General features: G+C 38.7%; 1 protein-coding gene across 1 annotated transcript in view; it reads left to right on the top strand.

Moving 5' to 3' along the window:
• Nucleotides 1-1,206: 1,206 nt before the first annotated feature.
• Nucleotides 1,207-14,030, top strand: part of cep89 (centrosomal protein 89) — a 73,529-nt gene continuing 60,705 nt past the window's right edge. The window contains exons 1-12 of the mRNA XM_008297918.1: nt 1,207-1,455; nt 1,873-1,979; nt 2,382-2,528; nt 3,604-3,796; nt 5,631-5,667; nt 7,583-7,684; nt 8,744-9,001; nt 9,739-9,881; nt 11,048-11,098; nt 11,622-11,705; nt 12,548-12,651; nt 13,738-13,853. Of these exons, the coding sequence (XP_008296140.1) occupies nt 1,336-1,455; nt 1,873-1,979; nt 2,382-2,528; nt 3,604-3,796; nt 5,631-5,667; nt 7,583-7,684; nt 8,744-9,001; nt 9,739-9,881; nt 11,048-11,098; nt 11,622-11,705; nt 12,548-12,651; nt 13,738-13,853 (1,462 nt within the window). The 5' untranslated portion in view covers nt 1,207-1,335. The remainder of the gene's footprint in view (nt 1,456-1,872; nt 1,980-2,381; nt 2,529-3,603; nt 3,797-5,630; nt 5,668-7,582; nt 7,685-8,743; nt 9,002-9,738; nt 9,882-11,047; nt 11,099-11,621; nt 11,706-12,547; nt 12,652-13,737; nt 13,854-14,030) is intronic.

Raw genomic sequence — 14,030 nt, 5'->3', positions numbered from 1 at the left:
AATAGTTTCGGTGATATGTGTGTTGATTAAGTTTGATTGAAGTGTAGTTTACAGTTCCTTTTATTTCTTTCCAGAATAAAATGTATAAAGTGAGGAAGTAGGCCTGTGAGTTTTTTTAATAGTATTTTATTCTCCTATAGACCAACATCACAACATTTAGGGAGGGCACATGCCCAGAGCTCTGTAAATTGGGAGTGGACACTTTTCAGTGCCCGATGTGCCACAAGGCAGGGCCATACCATGCCCTAATTTCCCACTTACAAGGCCACCAGAAATCTGTTGTTAAATATGGAGGTAAGTTCAACCACAGATATTGATAAAAATGTTGTTAATACCAATGCCATTATCAATTCCCCTTATTGATCTGATTCTTTGTCAATTATGTTATCGATTTATGGTCAGTAGGCTATTCTATGTGGGGAAACTTAACTGTTCTATTATTGTCACTGTTAATCTTTTGACTTGCTGTATACTTGCTATTTTCTTCCATTTTGTCTCATCAGTGAGAAACAGAGCTCTGGAGTCCGAGGACTTGTGTACTACTTTATTGACAACAAAACAATAAAAGCTGTTGCTGGCTGTTTCATGTCAAATTTTTTTCTAAAATGAAACTTTTAAACTTTTGCGTTTTAAGGTACACATTTTGAAGATGGGTGTATGGTCATTTATTTTACTAGTCTTGTGAATTGTATACTTAATTCAAAAATATTGTAGCCTACTTAGTTCTAAATAAATACATTTTATTTGTGTCAAAGGGCCAGCGATCTTTTGTGTTAACCCATAAGAAATCATCACCTTTGAGTGATATTTATGGCATGTATATATATATATATATTAGGGATGGACTGATACCTCTTTTTGATGCTCAAAATTAATTGCTCGGGAACGAGACACGAAAGCAACGCCATAGAGGTAGGTCTTTTACACACACACACACACACACACACACACACACACACACATATATATATATACATACATATGGGTGTACATACTTGGCCATTAAGGCTGATTCTGATTCTGATTCTGATGCGCTCACGTTTCACTACATGGACCGACATCGCCCCCTATCGGCGAGGCCGCTGGTCGTTATGGACACCGTTGCTAGGTGAATTAAACCACTCTCTGATTGGCTTCTTTCTTCAAATTTAACCAATCAGTAGCACTGTTGTATCGAGGTCCCTTCTTCGGGTGAAGCGTCTCCATACGCGCTACAAACAGCCAGCCTGTTGAATATAGTTAGCCTGCGATTTAGATTTTTCGGTAGAAGAGCGATAACTAATTTGAAATGTACAAATAAACATTTGTTATGCCATGTAACGGACAGAATGCTCTATGACCGAGTGTCCAAACCGCAACTTCCCGTTAACGTGGCTGGCTACTAAAACAAGGCGCAAACACACATTTTCCAACATGTTAAAATTCAGCTTCAAGAGGGACAAAGACAAGGAGTTTGTAAGTGTCATGTCTTTTTATAGGCAAATAAACCGCTAAATGTGTTCTGCATTTAACTAGCATTACCCTAGTTGTTTAAGCTAACGTTTGGTGGTTAGTTCATGTCATGGTTTACTTTGTTGACCAAACTGAACAGTGATTGAAGGGAGCCACTAACTAGCTGCTTCTGTTGGGGGAAGTGGAGCTGACGGCTGGATGCTGGACCTGTTGTATACTGTCAGTTTAGTGATCCTGTAATCACCCTTTCTGCTCTTCCCCCTCTTCATGTAGCGCGTCTGTGTCGTTCCTCAGTTTGGGTATTATTTCATGTACAAACCCTCTTCAACCCCTGTATCATAGCACCGACATTGTATGTGTTGTGTTGTGTGTCCGTGTGATACAAAGTGTCTTTCTAACCTTTCTCTGTGTGTTATGTAGAGGCATATAGCTCATGGTCTGATCCCTGCCGCCTCCATTGCTCCTAAGCCAGCTGTGCCTCGTACCCCTCCCCCACGCAGCCCAAACCCCTCACCTGAGAGACCCAGGTACCTGACTCTGGCCCTTCATCACTGTTAACCTCCAGCATCCTTTCATACTGCCCTTTTTTCTGGTGTTGCCATTACACCTCATCATCATTACAGTTGGTTTTAATACCAAATTAAATGGTGAAGTGTGGTTTCATTTTTCTCTTTTTATTTAATCAACTTCCTGTATCTGGTTTATAGGTTTATATGCAGTTACTGTGAGACCAATGTTTTCTTTCCCCATGGTTGATGTGAAAATGCTGTCAAACACATTTAGGAAAACAAAGGCAAAATCTGTTATACCAATATAAACATAAGAAAAAAATAATTATCACTTTAAATGTTTATGTGATAAATAGCATACGTTTCTTGTGGCATTCTCTTACACAAAGCGCATCTCAAAGTGTGTGTTTCCATCTGCAGATCAGCGTTAGCAGCCGCCATATTGTCCTCTTCCCTCACTGGACAGACGTGGGCCATCCCTCCTGCCCGGCCCAGGTCTTTCTCTGAGAGTGACCGATCTGAATCCTTCATATCAGAACCAAATATCAGCACTGCACTTTACACCAGGTGACCAACCTGTAGCAACTGAAACAGTGTCATTGCAAGCTATATGTCACTATTGGTATGTCATGTGCGTCAAGTAGAAAAGTGGTTTTAAAAGGCCCAAAACAGAACAATCATAATGACGATTCTGCATGTATGCAGTATACATTGTGAGCTCTGTCTATTCTTAATGACTTGTTTGGCTTGAACCTGAGAATATCCATCTTAACATGACATCTCATCTTGTAGTGAGCCTTTAAGACCTTTTTCAGTGGAAAATCAAGGTTTTTACCTTGTTAACATGTCCATGTGGTGTTTTTTATATTATTGAAGACATGTTATAAGAGTAGTGATCACTGCAATGACTAAACATTCCTGCCTTTAAACTGCAGTGTCCTGCTGACAGTCTCAAAAATACAGATTCAAGGGTTCCAGATCATGTAACTCATCTCAGGAACCAATTCCATCAGCTTGCAGGAGGGGGCTTTCTGTATCATTGTTCTTCTTCAAAATCAATTTGTGATTCTAACATGTATGACTGAATTACTCCAATATTCTAGCTTGCAATGTGCAGCACAGAGTAGTTTTATATTGTTTCAGCAGAGATGTTGGTGAATTGGTGTGCTCAAGCTGCAGCGAGTGGGGGAGAGGTAGATGGAGGGAGGTGTGGGACTTCATAGATCTGCATGCTTTAATAGAAGCAACGGTCTCTAGGTACATCTAAGAAATTAAAGACGTCAAATGATTTTTTTCATGACATCAACTTTTTATTTTGTTTCAGAAAAAATATAAGTTTTGAGTTATATATTAACTTATACTTTAAGTTAATCTAAGTAGTAATAATATAAACACAAGTTAATATGAAGTTCAAAGACATAAGCAGCCATGAGAGCAGGGTGAGCTCCACCAGCAAAGCGGTGATGACATAACAGGCATGACTTCAATCCTCTCCTTCTTAGAGGCTGACAGTTAAGCCCATACACCACCTGAAGTCTCTTGAAGTCCACTTCTGGTATAAAAAACAATGTATTACTTTGTTCCCCTGCTGAGACCCAACTAACTTTTGTCTATTGTTGTGTTACCTTCTGACCTTCCTAAGAGACAGAAGGTCAGAGGATTTAGCCAGCCGGCCACGCCTGTCCTCCCCTGACAACTCAGAGGGGGAGTTGGAAGACAAGGAAGAGGAGGCAGAGGATGAAGAGGATGGGGAAGAACATGTTTACCAAACTCTGGAAAGACCGGAGAATTGTTCAATCACAGAACCAGTCTATACTCTGCCACTAAAAACTAAGGTGAGTGAATGCAGGAAAATCTCATGTTGTGAATGCAGGTTTCTCCCTAGATTGTTGGATGCTTCTTGTACAAATAATGAAAATCTCATCAAAATTAAATTAGAAACATTGCTCTGTATTGTCAAAGAGCCTTTAAGAACTTCTCAGTGGTCAGCAGTAAAAGACGAGAACCTCACCAGCAGCAGCTGCTGGTAGACCTGTTATATCACTCAGATTTTAGCATGTTACCATGAGAATGGCACAGGTGTAATTAATCCTAAAAACAGCATGCATTACCTTCAGGTGAGTCAGTACCAGGACTCTGTTTATATATTGGAATGGGTTTGTGAGATATTGTTTTTATTAGTTACATCTGGATTTTTCCTCCTTGGACAAACTTTAAAAAAAAATCTCTTGATTGTGTGCATTAAAGAAAGATGCTCTTTAAATAGGTTTAATACTTTTTGTTTATGGTTCATGTGTTTCTGAGCAACAGTGGATGTACTGTGATGCCAGTCAGATCCACTAGGAGGGGCAGTTGTACACAGAATAAATGTGGTGTGTCCTGTTGAATGTTGTTTTGCAGACAGTGATCTTTATGGTTTTTCCTAAAACTGTCACAGTTTTGATTGAGCTCAATAACCATTTTAAGGACTTTACTCACAGTGTGGAGATATCCTTCAGATTTCAGTCAGGTTGGAGTATACTTGTGGCTATTGTTCCTCTGTATCAAAGCAGTTTTTCTGTATGCCTTGCAGGTGTTTTACATCAAGTATTTGATTTATTTATGTGCTGAGACTTCTCCCTTTGCCACATTATATAATTTTGCAGTGTTTGTCTCTGATGCTCCAGCATTTAGGTGGCGACAGTTTAGTTTATTGCACTTCTGCAAGTAGCCTCGAAAACTGTCTGTGTAATTGTGATTTATGTTTGTCACTGACTACAGGGCATTAGTTGTGGGTACTTTTCCTCTCCAAGGCCTTGCTTTACCTGTTCATAGTTACGTTTTTTACACGGTCTACAGTGTATCTGGTGTGTTTTTTTGTGAAATTTCTTCTTAATACACTGGTGATTGTATCCCAGGAGTCGTAAGAGCAGACTCCAGGGATATTTTGCTATTTGTGTTGTTCTTGTGTAGACTGCTAACTTGGGTTGCTAACCTATAATAGTCCCAGTGGGTTCTAGTTCCCCCTGTCAATTGTCTTTTCAGGCTATTGCAGAATCTAGCTCCTGCTTTATTCATAACGACCACAAGTTGCAGTTAGCAAAAAACATTAAAGCAACACACAGGCCATTATGGTTCTATTCCTTATGCCGTAATGTGTGGTGGGTACCAGGTCTAGTGACCCAAAAAGTAGAATTTTACAAAATGATGCACCACTGTTCACATGCAGTCCACTGGAAACAACAATCTATACCCACATGAACTAGTATGTAAATATAGTATCTTTTCCAATCTGGTGGTAGTTGTTCTTGTGTCCATTGCATTTATACTGTAGTTGTGGTGTTCCAGTTTGTGTGTCTAGTTTGATACATAGCAGTTCTTCTCATTTCATCAGTTTTATTCTTCTTCTGTGTCTTTCTTTCTCTTATTTTTATCAGTTGCATCTCTTCTCTACACTGAAGTCACCACTGAAATTAATTTACACTGCTTTAAAGTGTCTTTTACAATACAGCGAGTGCACTGATGAGATCTTATTGTATACATTTTGACAATGGTCTTCAACACAGTGTTGTCTAAAATAGCCTTACACAAAAGGGATTCAGGCCACATGGATCTGAGCATCTGTTTAAAAAGACCAGCTCACTGTTTCGCTGACTACCTCCCTGTTTGTTTTGCTTGTCTGTCTTCCAGCCACCTCAGATGTCTGGCAGAAGAGTGCCTTCTCCAGGTACTGGCTTCACACTAACGGAAGAGGACACAACAACAGTTGGTTCCATAAGTATTTGGACAGTGACACAATTTTCATAATTTTACCTCTGTACACCACCATATTAGATGTGAATTGAAACCATCAAGATGTGACTGAATTATGGACTTTTAGCTTTAAATAAAGGAATTTAACAAAAGTATTATATAGGTTAGTCATTTTCTATGTAGTCCCTCCATTTACAGGCTTGAAAGTAATTAGACAAAGTAGCATACTTATAAATATATGGATTATTTAAGCTACTTGGTTACAAATCCCTTGAAATCAATAACTGTCTCAAGTCTAGAAGCCATGGACATCACTAAGTGCTGAGTTTCCTTCTTGCGATTTTTTTGCCAGACTATAACTGCAGCTGCCTTGTTTGCTGATCTTCAGTTATATCTTCTGTTGATGAGAAGCATGTGATTAAAGTTGGGTGACTGCTTAGGCCATTTAATTTTCCATTCCTTTGCTTTAAGAAATCTTGGTATGATTTGGGTCATTTTTCAACTGTACTGTGAAATTACTGTGTCCAGTAAGGTGTAATCTGGCCTGTCTGCGTCTGGGTTTTACCAGTGGTTTGCAACTAGTACACCAAGTTTTGATTTGGTCCCCATCTCTCTGATAAGTCTAACATCACAATGATGACCTTCTTCACTTGCATCAAAACCTCTTAGTACAGCATATTGAGAGTTGAACTGAATTATAGCTGAGTCTTCGCGTCAGTCACAATTTTTCTGCTGCTTCTCTCTAAATCTATTATAGATCCAAAATTACAAAAAATGTGTCACTGTTTAAATACTTATGGATCCAAATGTTTCACACTGTAAAAAATAACTTTGACAATAATGGCAAATAACAAAAATACGACACTGATATATGATGATAGTGTATTTCAGCAATCCATGGTAGAGCTATGTTAGGTTGGTGTTGAAGAATTGGCCTACTTATTGTTCAACCCAATAAAACATAGCCAGTACATATACAAGTTTTACAATAAAACTGCTTGTATTTTTGTCAACATATTTATTTATACAGATGTTCTATCATATTTATTGGCTTCACTCAGTGAACATATTCTATTTCTAGTTTTGTTGCAGCTGCTGTTTGTAACCCCTGATGTAAAGGGCAGGTGGTAACACAAACCATCAGTAGATGAGAGTGGGTTCTCATCATTTTCAGTCAAAACAGTGTTGAAGCAGCAAGTATACAAAGCTATTCTATGAAAATCTCTCTAACAGCAGTTAGCTAAAGACATGTAGCTCTGTTCGTGGTGTTGGTGTTTTAAGGTGCACTGTCAAATCGGAGTGTGACTGAAATTTAGTAAAAACAAAGGTATAGACCTCTTAGTATTAATGCCATTTTGGTGTTCACCTTTATTGAACCTGTCTAGTGGAGTACACTTTTTTATTAAGAGCACTACTTATACAAAAAGGCATGCAAACTGATTTAGGAATTCTCTTCAGTACAAAGACAAATGACAGAAAGTGACAGACTCAGCTGCACCACAGATGACTCCTTTGCCTTTAGTGTAGAAAGAAGATAAAGCTTTTATTCAATGAACATGCAGTTCCACAACGACCATAAGGTATCTTATGTCATTAGAACCAAAAGGAAGACCTCATTATAGTTGTTATTACAAGAGCTACCCTTGGGCTTGTGGCCGTGGCAAATGAAAATGTTTTATGTGTCCCTACAATACTCCTACTTAATAACAAAAGAGCACCTACATACAAAGCAACAAATGCAAACTGTGGGGAAAAATAGACTTTCCCATAACAGCAAGCTGTTGTGATGAAATGGGGTAATTTGATAAAGCCCCCAGAACCAAGTACTTCTTCCCCAGTTGTATTCATTGATTGATGGCCATTTTGTCTCGATGTTTCACACCTCACAGATCTCTCAGAGGAAATCAGTGGCCAGTCTGCTGATGCCAGAAAGAAGAAAGCAACTGTCAGGAAGAACCCTGAAAACTGGAAAGACGATGTGCTATTTAGGTGTAAGTACTGAAGTAACCTGCAGTTTTATGCTTGTCATTTGACACATTTTCTTTTCTTTTGCTGAATAATAATATATTAAACTTTAGAAAATAATGCCTCTGTTGGTTTCTCCTTTCCTTGTCCTGTAAACCATAGCTGCAGATGTAGCGGTCACCAGTCCACTTAATATAGGTGTATATCTTTGTATGTGATGTCTGTAAGTGGAAGGGGAGATTGGCCAGCCTTTGATTTATTACATTTAAACATCAATGCTTACTTTGGAACAGATAGAATAACCATGTACTGCATGCTAATCAACAGGTCATTATTTATGTATGATTAATTTCTTCTAATCTCACACCACTGTTGCATACAGCCTTTGACTGGTCATATTACCCTCCATTTGTGCTCAGGATGTGATGCCAGGCCACTATTTTCTGATAGTAGTTATAGCTAGAACCTGTAATACTTTGTCCTGATGTCCTTAGGGCTAAACAATTCATCAATTTCAAATTTAAATCGCCATTTTAGTTAGAATAGAATAGAATAGAATAGAATAGAATAGAATAAAACTTTACTGTCCACCAAATTAGCAAATTGTAAGGGCTGCAATTTAGAACTAATATTACACAGTGCATCTGATGCAGTGTTTAAAGTGCTTTGTCAGTGTTTGTACAAATTCCTGCAGTCAGTGACAAAGGCTTTGGTTGTGTTTGTTCAAAGTACATTCAAATGGTACAGTTTCTCCTCTGTTCCTTTTTTCTTTCCTTAGTCACCTCTGTTTTTGAAGTGTTTGTCTTATAGTTTGGGGTTTCTGTGTTTGTGTCCGCATTTTCTATCTTACTATGATAAAAAACAAAAAACAGCATGCCCCACTACTATGTGACATAGCATTTGTTGGTTAAGTAGTTACTGGGCTATGTACTCTAATATTAATGTATGCTGATACAGGTGTCAGTTTTAGTCATCTAAAATACTCCAAGAGATTTGAAGTAATAATTGCTTTTTTTTTTTTTTTTCTAATACAGTATATTTCTTACTTTTTTTGTAATCAAAAATATCTTCCTCTCCTATTTCAGCCACAAACCACATCCGATCCACTGACCAACCCAGCCAAGCCAGCCAAGCCAGCCAAGCCAAAAGCCCAAAACATCTCACCCATGTGTCTCCACAGCCAAGCAAGATATATAGTGAGGTGCGGAAGGAGGTAGTGCAGGGCCTACCGAAGAAGAACAAAAGGATGGTAGATGAACCAAAGCTACTAGAGGAGAGAGTGCAGCGCCTGGAACAGGAAATCAGTCACAGCCAAGCCTTCTCAAACCTGAAATCCTCTGCAGGTAAAAGGAGCCACAGAGGGACAGTGTGAAAAAAAATGAAAGGAGGGAGAAAGAGAATGTGTAGAGTGGAAGACAGCAAACAAATCACTGCATTTGCAAGAGTGAAAAGAGGCAGCTGGAGATCATGCTAACAAATATGTCTCTGATCCTAAAGCTCCTCCTTGAGCTGAGGAGGGATAGGGAGTAATGAAAGGAAACATCCATCCATTCATTATCTATACATCGCTTAATCCTCACTAGGGTCGCGGGGGGCTGGAGTCTATCCCAGCTGACTTAGGGTGAGGGCAAGTTCACCTGGACAGGTCGCCAGTCTATCACAGGGCTACACAGAGAGACAACCAAGCACACTCACATTCACACCTACGGACAATTTAGAATCACCAATTAACCTCAACATGTTTTTGGACCGTGGGAGGAAGCTGGTGAACCTGGAGAAAACTCACGCTGCACAGGGAGAACATGCAAACTCCAGAAAGGAGACATGAATTTAAAAAACGAGCTTTAGAAAGAGCTTTCCACTGCCATACACTGCAAGTGAAACATCTATACTTTATTATAACCCAAGGAGGGAAGTCTGTTGGGACTGAGGGTCAGCCAGAAGGTCACACACAGAATCAAACCCATATGGAGAATTTACACACTCAACCATCCTATTGAATTATTGTGTTCGGTGGTCTGAACACCAGCATTATTTAATGGCTCAAAATTATTTATAACCTGATTTATTGTGTTTTCAGACAGCCAGGCAGAGCTACAAAATTTGAGGCAACATGCTCAGGAGCTGGTGGATGAAAATGATGTGCTCAAACTGACAGTTCACCGTCTGAGTGTGGAGCTGAGCCACTACCAAACCCGCTTCAGACCATTGTCCAAACAGGAGGTATGAAAAACGTCATGATGGGACATCATTTGAAAAAAGGGGAACTTTTTTTCTTTTATCACAATCCATATGGCCGAGTTTTTTAATGGTTGTTATATCTTTTGTTGTCCAACAAATTCATCAAACTCAACCAAAATCACAAGATATGATAATAAATATGACCCTATACAACCTGATCATAACCCCCATGAAGTAATGACAGGCTCATGGCTTACTCAAAAGCAATTTTGGGAAAGAGCTCTGTCTCCTTTTTGTAACTAGCTCGCCTCTGAACAGTTTCGCCTGTCAGGTAACTGCACTGGGAATCTTTTGCTCACCAATCAGCTTCTCACTCTAGTTTATGCTGCTAGAATTAATGTAAATGAGGTTTTCAGCTGTATTCTCAACAGATATATTCAGACTTTGTTTTATTTTGTTCTAGTCATGGTCTTTCCTTAGTCTAATATTCTTAGCTTTTGTATGGAATCTATTATCAGTACATCACTTTATTTTCAAAGCTTCATATCCAAGCCTTTAAAATAGATATCCAACTTTGATCAAGAACCCTGCTGCATGAAAAAAGGTTTTCTTTTTACACCTGATTTATTGAGCTGAAGGAATTTCTTGTTACTGTCTGTGTCTGTCCATTCCAGTCTGCCCATATTGCTGTACATTTTACACTGCAAAGGAAAGTCAGCCTTTGGTTTTAAGCATGGCTACCTCGTGCTGTGTTACACAGCAGGGAATTCTCTTTACTCATCACTACCAGTTTGCTTCCTCTGTAGCTGCTTGTCTCTGTCAGACCTCATTACTGACAGCCGATGTGTGGCTGGAGAAAGCAAAAGATAGAAGAAAAAGATTTTTCAAATAGTATAGTCATAAAAGAAAGGATGTGCCTTAATTTATTTGATTAGTTAAAATGATCTGCTTCTATATTTTGTTATACAATGTAATGCTCATCTGTTCTGCTGCCACCAAACTGTAATTTTCTTTGCTATATAATGTGTTGAAATAGCTTCCCTGTAAATTGTTTCAGGTATGATGTAGTCATCCATACTGCACATTTTTGTATATTTATCTTGTCTGTGTAAAGTATGAGATTTAAAGCTGTCAAGCTAACAATGGATGTAATGATGGGATGATAGCTCACTTTATTTTCTTTCTCCTTTTCACTGTATCTCATCCAGCACTCCAACATCAGTGGCTTACCAAAGACGGGCTCCCCTTCTCCCCGGCTGGTCAGTATCTGTATTAGGCAGTACAGTGCATTACTTTAACACAGCTTGACAGTAGGCTGACCTTTTGGCTAGTTAATAGTTAAATTTAGCTAATCAATATGTTCAATGTGGCTGGCTAGTTTTCATTGGCAAGTCATTTCATAAATTTGACTGGATGTTAATCTGAGATAGTGCCTATTAATGTAAGGCAGCTGGTCAGCAGTGTATCCTGTCTTATCTTCTCAATCTTGTACTCATGACATGGATTTAACGTGTGAAATCACGATGCTCAGTCTGTTGACACATAGGTGATCTAATAGTTGGGAAGATTCAACCTAAAACTAACAAAAAATATACACAAGGAAAAGTGTGCCTTGAGACTGCTGAATAGAGCAAGAACACAAAGCCCATTTGCACGTGCTATTACCAACCTACTTTGACTTGTGTGATAATTTTCCTTTGTGGAATAAGCCCTGTATTGGAATAGCTTCATGCCATCAATGTTATAGCTGTTTTTTAATCATTTCTCTGTCCTTTTTTGCAGCTTGACACAAAGTATTTTTCTCCTCTGCTGCTGGCTTATGAAGACAGGATGAATGAGAAGGATGCTCTTCTGCAAACCACTGAGGTAAAGTATATGTGAGAGATTTTATGCATTTGTGTGAGTTTCAATCTCAGTCATTTTTTATCTCTTTTTTCATGAGAATGTGGGCTGTCTTGTCAGAGATGGGAGCACCTAACCAACATTTAATGTGCTGTTTTGGATATATGCAAGTCAGTGGATCAAAAACTGCAATATACTCAGGGGTGAACATGATGGATTCCATTAGTTTAGGAGCTTCTGACATATGTCAAAATGTACAAACAGCAGTAGTGAAATCAAATTCATGTGTCCTATTTCTAATGGTAATGATTTTGCTGTTGAGGAATATTTCAAATGCGCTACAGTTTGTGGTAGAATGCAACCTAAGGCATGTTGAGGATGATGCATTTATGATCCTGACACCTGTGTATTTAAGACATTGTGAATAAATTAAATTACAGTTTTTGAGAGAAACAATGGCTGCTTATAGTTGTATATATTTTAAATCTGTTATTGTGGCTAGTGTAATGCAACCTTTGCTGCTCTTGGACACATAGGAATCATAAAAGCATTCAGTTCACCACACTGCATAATTAAGTTGCCAGTGATGAGGCTCCACTCATCAGGTTTTTGTGCACTGAGGCAATCCGGTTTCACATAAAAGGGAGTTGTAAGAGTGACACTTGAGAAGGCAAAACCAGACTCAGTGAGAACACCAACAAGATAACTAGTGTACCCAGTCAGGTCTCCCTCGGGGCACATTTAACCCTCGGCACAGGGTTTGTAAAGGAGCAGAAGATTTATTCTTGTTTTGCTGTCTCCACTTTAAAATGTCTCATGTTGTGTCCTTGAAATCTGAGGTTCTGGTGTGTCTTTGTTTGGTACAGGAGGAGGTGAAGAAGTTGCGTGTTCATGTAGAGGAAGTGATCAAAGAAAATGAGAGACTCCATGATGAAGTTGCCAAGGTTGGAGTGGTCAGCAAGAAGGACTGGTAAGGCAGAAAATATCTGGTGCAGCACTGTCAGCACTGGTGGGCTGTTAATGCCCATTCTCCTGATGGAGTGAAAATGAAATGCTTCTTTTATTCTCTTCTGCTGTCCTTCTGGCCTAACTTCGGATCTGTTACTAAAGCTCACATTGTATGAAAATGTACAAAATAAATGCAGTAAATAAAACCTTTTTTATTTTCATCTGTGCTGCTATATTCCCTCAGCACTACTATTTTGTCTTTCATGATCATTCAACTTATGTTGTTGACAGTCATTGTAAGTAGGTCTGATTAAGTCAGTTGTACTGACTTCATGTGAAAACACACGAGTTTTAGTCATTTAAACCTCTTCTAAACTGTTCTAATACAGTTGCATCAACTCAAGAACGATGTGATTTCTTGACCGGTAGTCATGTGCACTGATACTCAATACATTTGCATGCATTTAAATTTAATCCATTTTGCAAGTGCTCTTGCCAAGACCACATCACTGAATACTAAACTGTAACTTACTGGCCAGAATTCATGATTAAGATCACAACACCATTTCAAGTAAGGGCAGACGTTTGGTAGAAATCTATGATTGTAAGAGTACAGAGGACAACAGGTTGAAAACTCCAGAACAGATTTCACATTCCATACTTGTGCTGTTTAAAGTAATAAGAGCTGTTCACAGTACATCGGTTTGTAAAAAAAAAAAAAAGCAACAACAACCAATTAAGAGGCTCTCACTCCAGCATTTGCAAAATAAAACATTGGTGCAAGATTAGCTGTTTCTTGCTGCTAACTTAGCAGCACACTTTAAAGTCTGACCTGTAGATGCGTTAACAGAGGGATTAAGATGTATTCTTATCTAATGTTTAGACTGAACATGCAAATGTAATGTATGGCCTTTAAGAAAAGTGATTCCTATTTTAAAACTGCATAACCCTTTCCTTGCTAGTTAAAATAAATAATTAAATAAGGTAAACCAATGGTATTGTGTTCATGTTTTGTCATTGCTGTACTGTAAAAAAAAAAACAGCAGCTTTGTGTTCTGCTAACTTCCTTTGGATATAATCTCTTTCTCCCTCTCTTTTCTCTTTGCAGTCAACAACTTCAACAACAGGCCTTTCTGGTTTTGCAGGAGAACCAGGATCTAATTGATCAGCTTGAGGCTCAGAATGCTAAGGCCAAGACCAATCACAGGAAGCACCGCTCTGAAGGTATTGGGTATGGTGAAAGACTGAAAGACGTGGAAGTGTGTAAAATGAATAAATTCAGTGAACAAAAAAAAACCAAAAACATAAAAATAAAAGTTGAAGAGAAAATCTTGGAAAAAGTACACAACTAGAGGAATTTTGGACCTTCTACATCAGGGGTGTCCAATCCTGGTCCTCAAG

This window comes from Stegastes partitus, unplaced genomic scaffold (genome assembly GCF_000690725.1).
Source record: "Stegastes partitus isolate 25-593 unplaced genomic scaffold, Stegastes_partitus-1.0.2 Scaffold27, whole genome shotgun sequence".
Classification (NCBI taxonomy): Eukaryota; Metazoa; Chordata; class Actinopteri; family Pomacentridae; genus Stegastes; species Stegastes partitus.
The sequence above is the reverse complement of the archived record's forward strand: the minus strand, read 5'-3'. Positions and strand labels throughout refer to the sequence as shown.